Below are 16526 nucleotides of genomic sequence, written 5' to 3' on the forward strand. Positions count from 1 at the left end.
TAGCAGCAGTGTGGCAGTTTGCAAATTGGTAGAATTACTGCTCTCTCACTCGGTAACAACTGAACAGACACACTGAAACAAATCAGGGATCTTGTAGTAGATGTTTTTCATTCCAGCAGCCATGTACAGAAAAGCCTTTCACCATCGTTAAGGCCAACAGTGGGCCTACACCTATTAAATACACAGGGAGTGATTTGTTGGCACTTGATGTCCCATTACTTTTATTATCTGAGTATTCAGTGCATGGAGGCCATCATAAAATATAACCTAGTTTTTGCCTCCTCTCCTCCCCCACCAAAGAAATCCCCTTCAGGATATCTTTCTAATAAAACAACTGATCGGAAAAGATAAATGGTTTGTGATTTCAACATTATCCACTCTTGTGCTTCTTAAAATTGCTGATCCTACACAACTTTAAAAGCACCAAGTACATTCAGATTAGCAAAGCAACTGGGGTTAAAAACACAGGATATATATATATATATATATATATATATATACATATACACACACGTATAGAGACATCTCTGCGGATTTAGCCTAATACTTTCTGATTTCAGCAGTGCGAAGCTTAATGGCCAATAGCTAAAGGGGATAATGGTCAAACGAGTGTGATTAAAGCTGTGTGATGAATACACTTTTGAATACACATTAGCATCCATTCCTGTTTTTATTCCTACTCTGGTATTGTGATGCATAGGAATTCACTTTGGTTTGCAATGTCAGGGTTTGGTTCCTGCTCTCAATAGCCCCCTAACTAAATAAATTAATGAATTAAAGTTATATTGGACACCTAATGAAATTACACAGTGACTGATTACATATCCTACAAAGTGTCACACAATGCACTATATGTTATCTCACGCCTCGTCTTAACACTGTTTGGCTACTTGACATAATAGTTTGCTAAATCACAAAAGCACCAAATACACAGTTCACTGGCCCGGACTGAAGGAACACGCATGGCATTCCTGCACGGAAAAGCATGCGGTTGTTTTCACTTATCCTGCCAGATAACATCGATGCATCACCATGCAATACAAGTGAACATTTTATTATTCGGAATAACTAGATGTGCCAGTGAACATATATATGACAGATGACGTACTGCGTTTATAAATAATTTGTAATAAAAAAAATAAAAAATGAAAATTAGGTTCCATTTATAAATTCACGGATTATAATGTATACTGGTATACAATGTTATACGACCATTATCTATTCGGTTATTCGTGTTTAAAGTAAATTATAGGATTTAATTTACACGTTTATTTAGTTTGTTTTCCAAAGTGCATGATGTTTGCACACGCTGGTGAAACCGGACGCGGCGCCCCCTGCTGAGCAGACCCGGTACTACAGCGGCGGAAAATGAGCCGACCATTAGCCCGGCACTGGCCGTCCCACAGGCACGTCCCCCGGGCCGTTTTCTCCGTGTCAATCGCTCTATTATAATATGAAAGAAGAGGAGAGACGGCGTGGGGGACAACTTCAAAAAACAAAGTGACATTAGCGGGGACGACCGTCAACTTGTTTCCACTAGTTTCCAACGAAAACAAACTTCACTTAGTAATCACGACTTACCCACTCCGTCTTCCGATTTGAGCACCATGGTGTCCAGGCTGTGGGGCTGTTATTCCGGGCGGGTTGACAGAAACAGTCGCTAATGTCGATCTCTGTGTTCAGAGAGAAAAGTTAGGCGCCGAGGCGACTGTTTTGATCGTCTTTTGTCAAGTCTTCCTCCAGCAGCAGCTGCCGACACCGGATGAGGCAGCGAGGCTCCACCAAACCACAGGCGGGGCGGGGCCTCGACTACCTGCAGCCGAAACCGACCAATCAGTCTCCGCTTCTCCGTGCCGTCTCACTCCGGTGCCTCGGCGAGAGGCCTAGTGTGGACGGGCGGCTTGCCAACGAGTCGCTGGGCGTAACAGGCTTGCTTATTCCGCCCTGTCTCACTGTGGGTGTTGGGTTTCTCTCCCACCCACACCGCCGTTGTAAAGCAGGGGAGGTTGGGGCGGTGTGGAGAATGACAGACGTGCCGTCCCGCATTTCCGAAGACAACACGTTGCGAAACAAAACATCAAACTTTGAAAGCGTATAGACGACTTAATGACATTTTCGGTCATTAAGCATAAGAAGAGTAAACATAACTCTTTCTGTTTTGCAAATCAAGATGAAATGTCCTGCATAAGTATGATGTATAATGCGTTTAATGAACTTGAAAACTCAGACAAGAGGGACAATGCAGTGTTTGTTTCTTGGACCTCTTCCACAAAGAACACCCTGCTGACACTGACTAGACTTAGGACCGGTTGAATAACTTATTTAATTAAAGCAGATTCTGTGCCAGAAACATTTGACTTCACCTAAATCTATTACATTTTTATTATAATCATTTTAATATAAAATTATATAATTTCCAGTTCATAGCCCTGACTACCTCTCCCACAAATAATATCCCATAAAAGGAATTATGGTGGGGAAACAATGAACCTGTCAACTACAACTGCCTCAAGCCAAGGAAAATAACTTGTGCGCCAATCCCCCATCATAAACAAAACCAGAAGCACAATTCAAGATGTTCATTTCTTGACCAACATCATTTTATATATCCCCCCACATCATTTCCAAGAATAGCATACTTACTCACAGCCCTATGCCATCACAAAACCAATCATCAATCTACGTTTTATGCGAGTCTGCACAAGAGCTCTCACTGTGCCCACTTCTGATTTTCCTTGTTATCATATAAGTGCTCTTTCCAGGATTGTGCTGCATGTTGTAGTCTCACATATCTATGCAATACTATACTAACATTATGAACCAAGGGAATAGGAGGGAAACACACAGAGCAGTAGCAACATATAGCAGTTATTTAAATATCGATTCAAGTAATTCAGCTTCAGGAGTGTGACATAAACTGAATCGGTTTTGCACATGACTAAACACTGCACTCGCCCCACCCTTTCTCTTCTGCTCATGTCTCAACTGTATAAAAGACGTCTTCTATAAATACTGCTGTTGCAAGATTACAATCAATTTGAACAGAGACACCCAAGGAAAACTGTAACATGCTGTGCCAAGAGGTAAAAGCTTAAATGATACACACACAGCCCGAGATGTATACACATTGGCAAATGGCGGCATATTAAACTTGACTAATAAAGTCAAGACAGCTGCAGAGAGTCACGTTATACTGCATTGGGCCAAGGGACACACTTTTATGAAAACTGGCAAAAGGATTTATGCTGAGGGTACAAAATATAACATGCTTTAAAAATAAACCAAGATCTGATTATTTATTTTGAAGAACATTGCCCGAGGAACTTAAAATCACATAACTGTAGTTCAAAATGTAATAAGATCTTATGGTGTACAGATGTATGGTAGACTCAAATCCTATTGTCTAGGATACTTGGTTTTAAGGTATTGCTGCAGTAGTACATTTGTAATGTATTGTTGTTCATAACAAAAGTGAATCTGTATTAAAGAATAACAGCTTAACCACATAAGTGTTTTTCCAGATACAAACTGAATTAACACAATTATTAATATGATTATACCCTGCCATTCTGGTTTATCCTCTACAGAACATCTTTAATTAAAAAAACGAAACGCAGAGACACAAACAAAGTCAAGAATCTGCAGATGGAAAGCCGAGATTGAATCAATGCTGTAAGAAAAGGTAACAATGTTGATCTTGCCGATATAACATTCCTGTCTTAACTGCATGTATTATCTTGTCGATGCAGGATTTTGATTGCTGATCGTGAACAGCTACCATTTACCCATATTTATGGCAATACTCACACCCAAGCCAGCTGTAATATTCTTACTAAATATCTATAGTAATTATTTCATTGAATAGAGAAAATCTCATTATGCCTTCTTCTGGCTAATGTTTTTAATTTGATAAAATCTAAACCATGTTACTTAAGAAGCTTTTAAAGCAAGCACTTAATAAAACATCTAAATTCACTCAAAAGCTATTCAGAGCACAAAATTTGAAGTTCTAATCTCAACATGAGAACAGACAGCTATTATCACTGGGGGATGTCATACACCTGTTATCACTTAGGGTTGTTGTTCTGCAGCAAATACATTTTTGTTACTTTGAAAACACAATCTACATAAAGAGGTACAGACCCACTAGTTTTGGATTTCCTAGACAACAGAAACCTAACCCAGTGAGACCCATGTGTTTTGCAATTTTGGTGAAACAGTGGATGCTACAGTGCAGAAACCAAGCATGGCACTGCTTTTTGTTAATACATTACAGTGTTGTGCAACCCTGACTAAGCTGCCAGCTGACACAGTCATTTTGAGATTCTAAGTGTTACAATGTCTTCATTACTGCATCTCCAGTTATATAGGTCTGTGATAAATGAGTGAAGGGAAGAGTACAGTATGATACACAACTCCCCCTACAGAGTGTGGAGAGAGATTGGTAAGTCTGCCCCTGATCAGGAGCCTGGCTCTTGTAGATTACAAAGGAGACATTTTGTTTTCATCGCAAGATACATCATACAGTGAAAGACATGAGAATCCTTATAACTGTGTGGGCTCGAAGGGTGTACGATAGATCCAAGTCAATCAATACTATCAGACATTATCATAAACTTATAAATACCTTAATGCAGTGTGCTGTGGAACATTGATGTACCATTAGGCATGAACATTTCACATGACAAAATAACATAATCATTAAAAAATATACCTGACAATTATTGATATTAAGTAAGTTCCTGTCAGAATTAACAACGAGTGGTGTGCCACAAAATATTGTAAGTTAAGCATGTGTGCCTTATTCTATTACATCAAAATGTTATCTACCTACCTTAGACAACACAATCATCACTCTGTACAGGTACTGAAATTAACTAACACCAGCATTAAAATCAGAATCTTTATGCTGAACTGCGATACTGCATTGCAAAGCAGGAAGGAGAGTCTTTTCACTTTGACTCATGGTATCATGTCCGTACTTTACCTGCCCCATCAAACAACATCCTGAACCCCAATCCAAATGTAACCCTAATTTGATATGGAATTTGATTGGAAAATACAGCTACATTTCTCCAAATAACAACAGATAATCTAAATGTATTTGTGAGATCTATTCCTACATTCAACTGTATTCCTAATTAAAACTTTAAATTAAAGCTTGGTCAAGTGTATTCTCGTGTGTCTGACACTTGTAGCTGTGGTGCAATAGCAGTGTTTAGACTTTCTTTCCCAATAGTTGCTTCTTCTGTGAGTGTATTCTACAATTTCCTTGCAGATGGCTCATTTGACTGAAGTGTGGGTGAATTCACTATTTATTTATTCTGCTTCTAGCAACCTTAAATCAATACACTTATGGAAAACTATTATTTGAGATAGGATTAGTAGACCACAGACAGGGAGCTCTTGGGGTTCAACCACAACTTTGAACAAGGTGTCATTCAAATCTGTAGGACACCATGGACAGTAAAACAACAACTACCAAAACAATATACCTAAATCACTGTATAGTACACAGGATTGGAGAGGATCCTAAAGGGGCAGAGAGTGACAGTGCGCTAAGATTGCCAGCCCCAGTCATGAAGTGGCAGCAGTGCCACGTGCACAGCAGACCTCTTAAACCCGAGATGATGTCATGGACAGGAGAGCTGTCAGAACCCTAATGAGGCCTAAGTGTGAAGTGCAGAACCTAGAGTTTCAGCCTAGGGACCCGAGCTGACACCCCCAATGAGCATCACAGCTTCGAGACATGACAAGAACAGGCAGCTTGTAGTCTGAAGGCTTTTTTTCCTTTTCATGTACACTTAAAAACTTTAAAAGGTACAGAACAGTACATTCTATGGGAAAAGGCCCTTCTTGCCCTGTGACACTGTATGCAGATTGGCTGACCTGGGTCTACAGAGTCGATTATGGTATTGAACTGTAGCAGTGCGTTTGAAAAGTGTACAACTTACAAAGGCCGCTTACTCTTACTACTCTTATGCTGATGTTAGATTGATACCCAACATCCCTGCTCCTGAATCAGAGTGCATTGAAATATTAGCCGCCCTCACAAATACAAACGTGAAAATGCAAACGAATTAAAGAAAGGAGTGACTAGGGGGTATAGACTTGAGTTGGAGGAGAATATGTATGAGACAGAAATAATGTGAACTGCACTCTGAGCAAATCCACCCACCCATGCTTTCTCAGTTGTAAATCCACGACGATGCCCTGAAATGCAGCAGCTACATTTTTTGTAGCCCTTATTTTACCCTCAGGCTTCATAATCGTGACTCAGAAAACAACTCAGAGATTCCCCGCCGGAGAAGGAGTTTGTTTTACATAGGAATTAAATGATGTGGGCTATTTCCGCTGTATATTTTCCTTGCATTGTTCCTCAGACTCCTTTTGTTTCTATCAGGTCCTGCATTTTCAGGCCTCAGGAACACTGACTTGGGATCAGGAATGTCGTAGAACACACTGCGGACGACACACACAAGCACAGCTGTCTGTCAAATTGCCATCACGAACTGAGAGTCCCGAAAGCATTGAGACTCGATAGTCATAGGAAGTGTCAAAGCTGTCTTGCAACTCCCCTGACAGGAAACGGAGAAGTTGTGGGGAGGAAATGGGCCTGAACCGATTCATACAATAGATTAGTTCTGGATCTGAACTCTGCTCTCACTGGCTAAAGAAATGATAGGTAGTTACTCAGCAGCTAGAAATGTCTGTACAACTGATGAGAGGCACGTCATACCCATGTGCATGAAAAAAAAACCATAGTCTACCTTTTAAAAGTGCAGTGACTTCAATACTCATAAAATAAATAGCTAGGTAACAAACACTTGTATCTCTTTAAGAATTGTTATTGCTTTAAGTATATATAGTAGTACAACATCTCTAACTCAGAACTGAAAATCTGTTCTCAGAATAAAGGAGCAGACATATTTCTGCTCCCAGCCCACACCGCGCAGGAAGCGGTCACATGGGACGGACACACAGGGACCTGACACTTGAACAGCGATCAGTGCTGAGACAGCATCGAATTGGCATCCTGTCTCTGGCTGAAGACTGTAATGAGAATATAACAGTGATATGATTTCACTTCAAGAGCACTTCAGCTGCTGTGCCCTGTACAGCTTGTAAAAACACACAATAAGTATAAATGTTTTCCAGGTGATGGACGATGCATAACTGATAACTTGTTAAAGATCTCTTACTTCAGACACATACAGAAAAAAAAACACAGTTAGCAAAATAGGATGAAGGCAGTATGTTAGAAGAAAAAGAGAAGTATAATTTCCTGAATGAAAGCAGGGATGAGGAAATTAAGTCTTTATGTTTTAATTGAATTAAAACACTATTGTGCAAGAGGAAGTAACTCAATAAGATAGCTGCAGCCGTAGCAATTAATAACTGCTGATATTAATCTCAATGGTGAAAATCTCCCTAACACTGAGTGATAATAGGACACAGTAGACCTGTACTAAATAAGGAGTAGGTTTAGTATCATCAAGTTTTTTTTTCCAACTGATATTTTCAACCTAATGTACATGGACAGAAACCTGCAATATTCAGAGAAAGAGACCAAAATACAGATCTACAGAAAATATTAATAACATTTGAGGTGGACTAAATAGGATCTCGAAAGGATACAATTATCCTAGCAGTAATTCTGTAGGCATCGCTAAAACACCACTGAGCTATTTTTTAATTTTTAATTTTTAATTTTTTAATTTCAAAACAAAGGATGATTTTTTTTTCTAATCTCTGATTCTGTATTTAATATAAAGTATGATTCACACCACAAAACTCATTAACTTTCATGAATTTTTAAATTTCTTTTTTAATCAAATGATATTATGCCTGCCCACCACCCTCTTCGGCTGTCAATTAAACATGTCCTCCTTGTTAAAGAAGACTGATTGAGTTGAGGATCGCCCTCTCCCTGTCTCTGCACGCTGATTGATGCTCTGGCAGCTGCAGACAGATGTGTGTGGAGGGAGTGTGGAGGGGAGATGTGTGACATGTCACAGTCTGTGAGTCTTCACCGAGGCAGACACAGCTTTCTCTGAGTCCACAGAAAAGCTCGGTAATTCAGAATGCTTTTTCTCATCTCTGTGTCAGGCTTCTTATAAAAGCAGTCACACTTTAACAATACACGAGGCGTGGAGCACAGATATTTTCTCTGGGCTGCCACTGCAGAAAGGGAGAGGAGAGTGACGTCATCGTGGAGAGCTAAAAAAATCACTGTCCTTTGTTTGGTTGTTTGATTGTTTACAGAGCTCTGAGCAGGAGGCTCACTTTGGGCCGCCTGGCCATGTGGGGGCGAGACACCCAGATCTGTAGCACTTACAGACAGACAGACCAGCCCGTACCACCACAGACCGCCAGAGAGGCTTTTGATGGCAATCAAAGGTTTATAGTTGTCTGCTTCTAGGTTTGTATCAGTGCTTCTAGAAGTCTAGAATATCTAGAAGTTCAGAATGTCTGATAATCCCCCCCAGCTCTTAGCGGCGACAGCACCATCAGCACCCCCCCCACCCCCCAGCCCGCTGACTATTATCTGAGATCAAAATTGGCCCGAGGCCAAACCTAGTTGCCGACCCCTGATCTATAGGATGAAACTGGCAAGTGTGTGTTTCAGAGGATGCTGTGCATGTATGCTTTCTGTTCTTGTAGGTTATTTAGTGAAGACATGGAGAAAGTCTCAACGAGTGATTCAGGGAGAAATTAATGGTAGGGAGAGAGGGAGGACAGTATGTTGACTGCACTGCTTTCGCACATTCTCCCTGGGAGAGGAAGACTAAGTGTGGCCTGCGCTGTAATTACAAGATCTACTGGGATTACAGATGAAACCACAATTATTATTGTTTGTCTTCACTTTAGAGACACGTTGGACCTCAGTATTTATAGCCCTGGAATTATGTTCTGTGTCTGGGGTTTTGGCTTAAACCCCTCACAAAGCCTTGCTGACATTTGTTAATGTTACTACTAATAGACTGAAGAAATCCATAAAAAAAAACACATTACATTATTAATAAGGGACCTATTTTACTGTATCGGGAGCAACTAGGCAGTTTCAACTGTAATGGCTTTCGTACGGTTCTCCTCATGAATCCAATATTACATTTCTGCACACTGCTATGTTTATATACCTGCTTGTGCCGGATATCTTATTTGAGAGGATGTGCATCTAATGTTAAGGCTGTTGCTAGGCACTTACAGTTAGAATCAAAGTACAGTCACATGTCTATTGAAATAGCTTGGTACAGGAAATACACATTTCTGTTTTTTTCATCCTGCCAATTTCACATAAGTCTCTACACTAAAAGAAAAACACTTTTACAAGTACCAACACATTGAGAGAGTGAAACTCATGCACAAACTGCCAGACTTTTCCATAGCATGAACGTTCAGCACTCATCCTCCTAGAATCCCAGGGGAGGAGTGTGGACCCAGGTCAGGTCGGTGTCAGGCCGTCCACTGTGTGTCGCTTGGCTCCACTGCAGCCCACAGCAAGAGGAAGTAAGGTGGTAACCAAGGCAACACACATCACTGGCACATGCAAGATATCCAAGGGTTACTGAACACATAATGACTCGGCTGACTTTGTCTGGATTAATCTTATCTTGGTTGTAATTAGCCGCTGAAAATTAGCTGCAGAGGAGATAAGAACGAAGGCATGGAAGAGAGAGAGAGCACCTTGACTCTGTCCTCGCAACTCCAAGCGTCCCTACAGCCGGCTCCCACACCGCAAAGCCAGGTCATTAAAATACTACGCAACAATACTTTCACATCCCAAAATGGCAAGGAAATATGGAGACATCAAGCTCCTTTTAAGACATGCTGGATGACAGTAATTCAGTGTCAGTCAAAGGTTTTTCTAAGTCAGTTTTTTTCAGGGCTTAAAGCTTAAAGACCACAAGCCTTGCAGGTTGTGACAGTACTGAGCACAAAAATCAATTACTAGAGACTGCCTAAAAATAAAATAAACCCACAAAATTCAGTTAAGTTAAAAAAGAAACCAGGTTTAGTGGCTTTGACCGTGGGTCTGCACAATCACCACATGACATTTACACTTGCTACGTTGCCCTCTTCTGTTTAGATGAGGTATTGCAGGATAAAACAAAAACAAGTCACCCAGCCCATCTCAAAACAGTGCTCTGTACCTCATACCGAATTGAAATGAAAGGCTAGTAGCTAAAGCCTGGGAGCTCAAAATGCTGTGAAATCACTTCCTGTATTGCTATCTGAGCCGTGACAGAGTGAGACAGTGGGAGTGAGACTTTGCGTTTGGCAGTGAGAGTGAGACAGTGCATGCCCCCCTGCTTCAAACCAACGCTCCTAGCTGTTAGCATGGCCCCCTCTCACTTCTGCTTTCCACTGGCATTTCTGGTGAAGCAATACCCTCTGTGCGAAACATCAGCACACAGCCAAAACATGAGGTTAACCCCATCCGCCAGACACCGGGCAATCGACTCCTGTCTGTCTCTTTAAATTACAGCTCCCCAGAACACAGCTGCCCAAAGAGAAGTGTAACGTCAGGAGAAAACAGCTGCAGTCTGAGGGCGAGAGACACGTAGGCCAGAAGGAGATATTTCAGATCGCTGATGTAAATGAGACCTGAGAACAACCCCCCCGACTCCCCCAAGACGAACATGTGAACAGCTGAACAGCCAGAAGAGTCTTTTCTGAAGACTGCTATACAAAAAAGAAAGAGAGGAGGAACTCATGTAGAATACACAGACGGATTTGTGTAGAATCAGTCTGTTAACAAACTGTTTGACATTTTCATTTTAAGACAATCTCTTCTGTCTAACTCTTTCTGTCCTGGCTGTCTAGCGTCTGGGCAGTGGGGGAAACGGGGTGTTACTTCAGAGGGCATTAGTTTATCTGCCAGCCTCTCTCATGTTCAGGACACTGTGTTAAGGCTTAATGCTCCTATTGAGGAAGCGTTCATCGGCATGGGCTTACAGTGGCTACAATCCTGACAGCTTTCCACCCATCTTTCAATCTGACCAGCTGATTAAGATCGGGAGGAAAGAAATGGCTCAATCAGGCCTCAAGACAGTAATTAGAGGAATTGGAATGGACTCCATAAATCACAGGTCCCCCGCAGGAGTGAGCTTGTCACTCCCACCACCGCTGTAATTACATCTGTTCACGGGGTCGGTGTGCAGATATTTAAGGAGTCCTTTGAAGCTTAATTAAACATGGCCCCTGTGAAAGCAGTGCTCTGTTGGAGGCAGCGAGTCAACAGGCAGGAGGCGCTTAGGAGCCGAACGGGTTAAGATGCGATTGGGAGGGGGATTAACAGATTGGAGCAGCGTCGATGGAGAGAGAGCGGGGGAGACTCACGGCAGCGGCACAGGGGCCGGCTTCTCAAAAGGAAAGCTCTAACTGCACAGAGAGTCGGACAAATGGCAAATCAAAAGAAGCATTCACAGATCCTTGCGATTCAGTCGCACAGGGCAACACGACGCCGGGGTCGCCGAGACAGGTCTGACCCGGTTGTCACGGTGATGTGCCTTGTAGCCCCACTGTTGCTGTAGTCATGCAATGATTTGATATGCCCCTTTCTGACAAGCACACAGATTATTAAATCAATTAATAATAATGTTAACAGAAGACCAATGTGGCCGAGACACATCTCTTGGATAATTATGGCAAAGACTCTGGCCCTCAAATCTGCAGAACCGCAGTGGAAGCATGCTCGGCAATACACGGTTATCTGGGGGACCTGAGTGAATTAAGATGGTGTGATCAAAAGTACTGAGCACACACCTAGCTCATCCATTGGCATGTACAGCATTTCCTGCTGTCCATGAGAACACATTGACATACATGGTTGATCTGTCTAACCCTGCTGAACTGCCCCGTGGACTCCTGTGATGGGGTCTTTTTGCAGACCACAAAAGACACAGCACAAATGATTAAATCACCATCAAACTCTATAGCTGAAATGATTACAGATAGAAAAGCCAGTGTGAAGCAGAGGGATTCCAGGTCTACGTCTTATCATCACACACACTTCATCACGGGGTACATTTCATCACCTGCGTCAGTTCATCACCGATTTGGATATTCAGTTACAAATTACACACGCGCACGGTCTCTTTTGATTTAGATCGAATATTCTTTAATGACCTACAATTCCAAAACAGACTTTTATCAGACTGTATAGATGCTGAATTGTAGTGCCAGCAGCAGTCTAAACGCAACACCAGCAACCCAGCTAACACATAATGTTGTGGCAACACAGAAAATGCGCTTTTCAACACCACGGTGCCTTACACTAATACAAAACAATTTGCATTCATGATCAAACAGGTGACTGATCAAGGCATTTTTAACTGAATATGCAATTTGCTGATGCATATGCAAATTGGTGATGAATTAATGCTGGTGATGAAATGTGCATGATGAACAGTGCGTGACGAAAAGACACGCTCCCAGGACTCCATCTCAGGGCAATTGGAAAAAAAAACAAAAAAACAGATGAATCTACAAACAAACTCCAAAAAAGCACCTGGCAGTGAAACATGACTTTTCTGTTCATCGTTTTTTGCATGTGCATTTTAAAACAACATATTCCTGTGGTTTGTGAATGGCAGTGTTATGAGTGATATTTGCTGACTTTGCTCAAAAAACGTGTTCTGCGTCTAAAGGTTTACACTGAAGGCAACCAATCTATAAAATCAATTAGTGAAGAAAATGTGTTTTTAAGTGAGAACCTGTACTGTATTGAAGCCTGTCGCAGTACCGGTCCTCTCTAAGTGTGTGTCTGCCCTGTAAACCAGCAACTAGGGGATGAGATCCCACAGAATGTTTTCCTGGCTGGTGTGGGGCTTGACTTTTAGTAATGGGAGACTCACCAGTAGGGGATTCTACCAAAGTTCATGTGCTTTGTATAGGATTATTTTTGTAAAGGCATCAAGAATGGCCGAGTGTATCTGGCTGTTCTGAACAGTGTACTGCCTGCCAGCAATGATTGGCCTGTAACTACACGACAAAGTACCATGGGACAGTGGTTTGAGGGGAAGAATTTGAAAGCATTTTACAACCTGTGCAGCGTTCGTATCTCCAACCCAAAAGAGCACCTTCGGGATGAACTGGAAGACCAACCAACGTCCATCCTGGCTCTATTGACTGCTCTGAGGGAGGAGCGGTACAGTGCTCCAAGTGTTATCTCCTATTTGTTGGATTGTGAATAGCTCTCTTTGGTATTGTGGCAGTTGCTCCAATATTTACAATGTATTTAACATTAGCAATAGTATAACAATTCCGTCTGTGGGATTTTCAGAAGTGGGTAAAGAACTAAATTGTCCAGCTATTACAGTGCTTGTTTTTTCTCCATAGGTTAGTGCCATTATGATTTAATAGAACACCACTTTGGTTCTGACCTCTATTTCTAAGGTTTTACTGAGAAATAACAGCATACCATGTACAGAAGGTAGAAGGTACAATCCAATAGTCATCAAATTTAAAAAATGAAGTACACAATCCTGACAAATACTCTCAAGAACCTAGAAATGTATTTAGGCTGCAAACTCCACAGCAGAAATGCTGTGTGTTTTCAAAATCTGTCCTCACTTATCTTAATTTATTCTGAAGTTGATAGGGTCCAATAAAACACGCTCAACAGGAGATTAAATCCCGCAACTGCCTGAACTTTGAGGAAAACAGATGTCTGTAGGATGTTTGATCTTCTATCTTAACAATGCCGGAGAGAGATATTGAAACATTTATGCACTGGTTTCTTTACTGAACTGGGACATCGGAGGGTTTGAAGTCACTGTTGAAGGCAGATGTCGTAACGTCTGCTATCCAACTTGGCGTCTTTTGCTACCATGTGGGTTGTGTATCCGGGAGCGTGTTTCGAGAAGACTGTGGCAGCCTTTCACAACACGCTGCACGCAGTGTCATGCTATTTTTACCACAGTCGTGTCGTAAACCATTTTGGGTCTTATTCCACACAGACGGCAGCACACAAACACTTAGAATCCCTCTTTCTTTTTTTTGGCGGGAAGTAAATCTGTCTCTAATTAAGCAATCACTCCCTCCCAACATAGAGAGAATTATCGGGCTGGAGTGCCTGTGGTGCTGTGAGGAGCCCAGAGCTGGCAGGACCCAAAGCCAGACCTCCAAATCCCCGCCGAGCGGTAGCCCTGTCACAAGCCAGCCAGCACAGCATAAGAGCTGCTCTCATACTCTGTACCATCTCCAGCTCCTGCTCCGAGGCGAGTGAGGGTTTCTGGATGATCTTTCAGTCCTCAATGGAGAGGAAGTATGAAGGGGAAGCTCTTCAGTGTGACGCAATGCTTCGAAGCTGGGACCAGGTTCAGGAACATTGACGTACGGAATAAAAGCTTTCCACCCCCACTGCCTGACAAATGGGCCTAGGGGGGCTTCTTACAGTGTGCTTGAGTAGTTCAAATGGCAAATCACAATGTGGGCAGAGAGAACAGCCTAGGACCCATGCGACAGGACAGGCGATGTAATTTCTCATGTCATGGGGGGGTCTAGTTATGAAGTACACTACCTATTTAAAGTCTCTCTTTGCAGACACATAGGGCAGGGAATAACAAGGCTTTCCCATGTCACAGAGAGACAGCTTGTTTAATCAGACTGGCAGAGAGCCATGTCTTCACACCACTTTGTCAGACATCACTGTGAGAAGTACATCTTGCTCGGTCCCTTGTTACCTGGATTGTGGAGAGCAGAGTGTGAACCCACTGTCACACACCCTACGCCACTCAGACACACAGACACAGCACCACTGCACGGATATTACACATTAAACCGAATCAAATTCGAGTGCTTTTAACAAACCATGAAGGAGAAACCATACCTTGATAAGAGGCAAGCTATCCAAATCGCACTTGAAAAATACCACAGTGTATAAACTCCACATCAGGACAGACATAGCATAACCCTCTGCAAAAAAGTTCAATTGCTAATGAAAGCAAACCGTTAAACAATTTGTACATCAACATTTCTTAATCTGTACTTTTGAGAATGTTCTGGTTATTTAAAATAAACAAGCTTAAAGATGTGGTGCATAGTGGTTTGTTACAGTTTTGTATACCTGTAATTATTGCCAGTACCGTCGAAGAACTCACTGTAATTATGGGTCAGCACCGAATACTCCTGATATTGTCATTGTTATTGAAATTATGATGCCCCTAGGCCAGACACACACAGACTCAAAATGCCCAATCGTCCTCAGAGACCTGTGTTTCTTTCTCCTGCTGAGGTACTTTCATTAATTCATCAAACTGTCTGAGATTCTGTCTTTACCAATAAAAAATATGTTCCCAGCAGACACTCTAAACACAGAGAGCCCCAAGAAAGGCTTGACTTCTAAAAGTAAGTTTTAACATGAATCATTCATGTTGTATCGGCTTCAGTGCACACTGTACAATAAGGGTACATTCACGGCGGGTTTAAGTGGGTCTTCTTGCCTATCTGTGGGTGTGTGGGTGTGTTATAGAAGGACCAATGAGTATGTTTCTGTAACAGAGTGCCTGTGTTCATGCATGAGTCTTTGTATATTTGTGTATGCAAGATTGTCTGAAGGTGTGTGTATTGCCTGCTTGTGTGCTTGACCGAGCGAGTGTATTGACAAAGGGAAATGTCAGAGCGAGTGCAGGTTAGTGGCTGGCAGGCAGGTAGGTGTGTGTGCGTGTGTGTGTGTGTGTGTATGTGTGCGTGTGCGCATGTGTGTGAATGCCTGGAGGTCTGACTCTTTGATGTTGTGCAGTGCGATGCAGCTAGCCCGTCTCTATTGCAGCTCCATCAAAGCCATATTTCATTATTAGCTCTGCCTGACTGCTGGCCACAGGGGTAGATGGTGCTAAATTAATCTGTTTAACTCTCTGCATCTTCTGCAATTGAAGGATCAATTCAACTCTTAACCTTTCCCACAGTGACACAAAGGGGAATAGAGACCGACTCTAAAGGTCCTGGTCAGGGAGGGGAGGGGTGTGTGCTTTTGATTAAACATTTACTGCAGAAGAAGCTACACAGTAACTGAACATAGTTCCAGGAGCAAAAACAACAGTCTGGCGTTTCTAAGAGACAGTGGAGAAACATGCAATCCAGCTCCATCAGCGTGCTCCGGCACAATGACTATCAGCACTGCAGCTCTCTCACCTTGGCAGTGATCATTGAAACCCCCATTCACGTCTCCACAGTGCCGTCACCTTCATGACACCGAAACACACTGTTCGCATCTCCCAACGACTGTTCATTAATAATGAACAATACCAGGTTTCGCTTTCAGCTCCACAGCCCTGTTCCACTCAAGCATGACTACTCGGCCCCAAAGCAGCACTGGTTCTAAATACAACCTAAATACAACCAAAATGGTCTTCTCTGGCAGAGAGGAAGAAGGCTTGGAAACTAATCGACTGGATCATACCCCGGTCCCCAAACCTCACCGCTCCTCCTTCTGCACAGCCCAGCTCCCATTGACAAGCAATGCCCCTTCCTATGGACTTTCCCTGAAATGGACTATTGTGGTGGAACTACCTGTGCTT

General features: G+C 42.4%; 1 protein-coding gene across 3 annotated transcripts in view; it reads right to left on the reverse strand.

Annotated features, from left to right (window-relative positions):
* Nucleotides 1-16526, reverse strand: part of cyth1b (cytohesin 1b) — a 91412-nt gene that overhangs the window by 44620 nt on the left and 30266 nt on the right. The window contains exon 1 of one of the 3 annotated variants that reach the window (XM_066704494.1): nucleotides 1582-1803. The exons of the other annotated variants lie outside the window; for them this stretch is intronic. Coding sequence (XP_066560591.1) covers nucleotides 1582-1609 — 28 coding nt within the window. The 5' untranslated portion in view covers nucleotides 1610-1803. Of the gene's footprint in view, nucleotides 1-1581; nucleotides 1804-16526 lie in introns of those variants that run through there. 3 annotated transcript variants of the gene reach the window in all.

The sequence above is a fragment of the Amia ocellicauda genome, chromosome 5, assembly GCF_036373705.1.
Source record: "Amia ocellicauda isolate fAmiCal2 chromosome 5, fAmiCal2.hap1, whole genome shotgun sequence".
In the NCBI taxonomy this organism is placed as follows: Eukaryota; Metazoa; Chordata; class Actinopteri; order Amiiformes; family Amiidae; genus Amia; species Amia ocellicauda.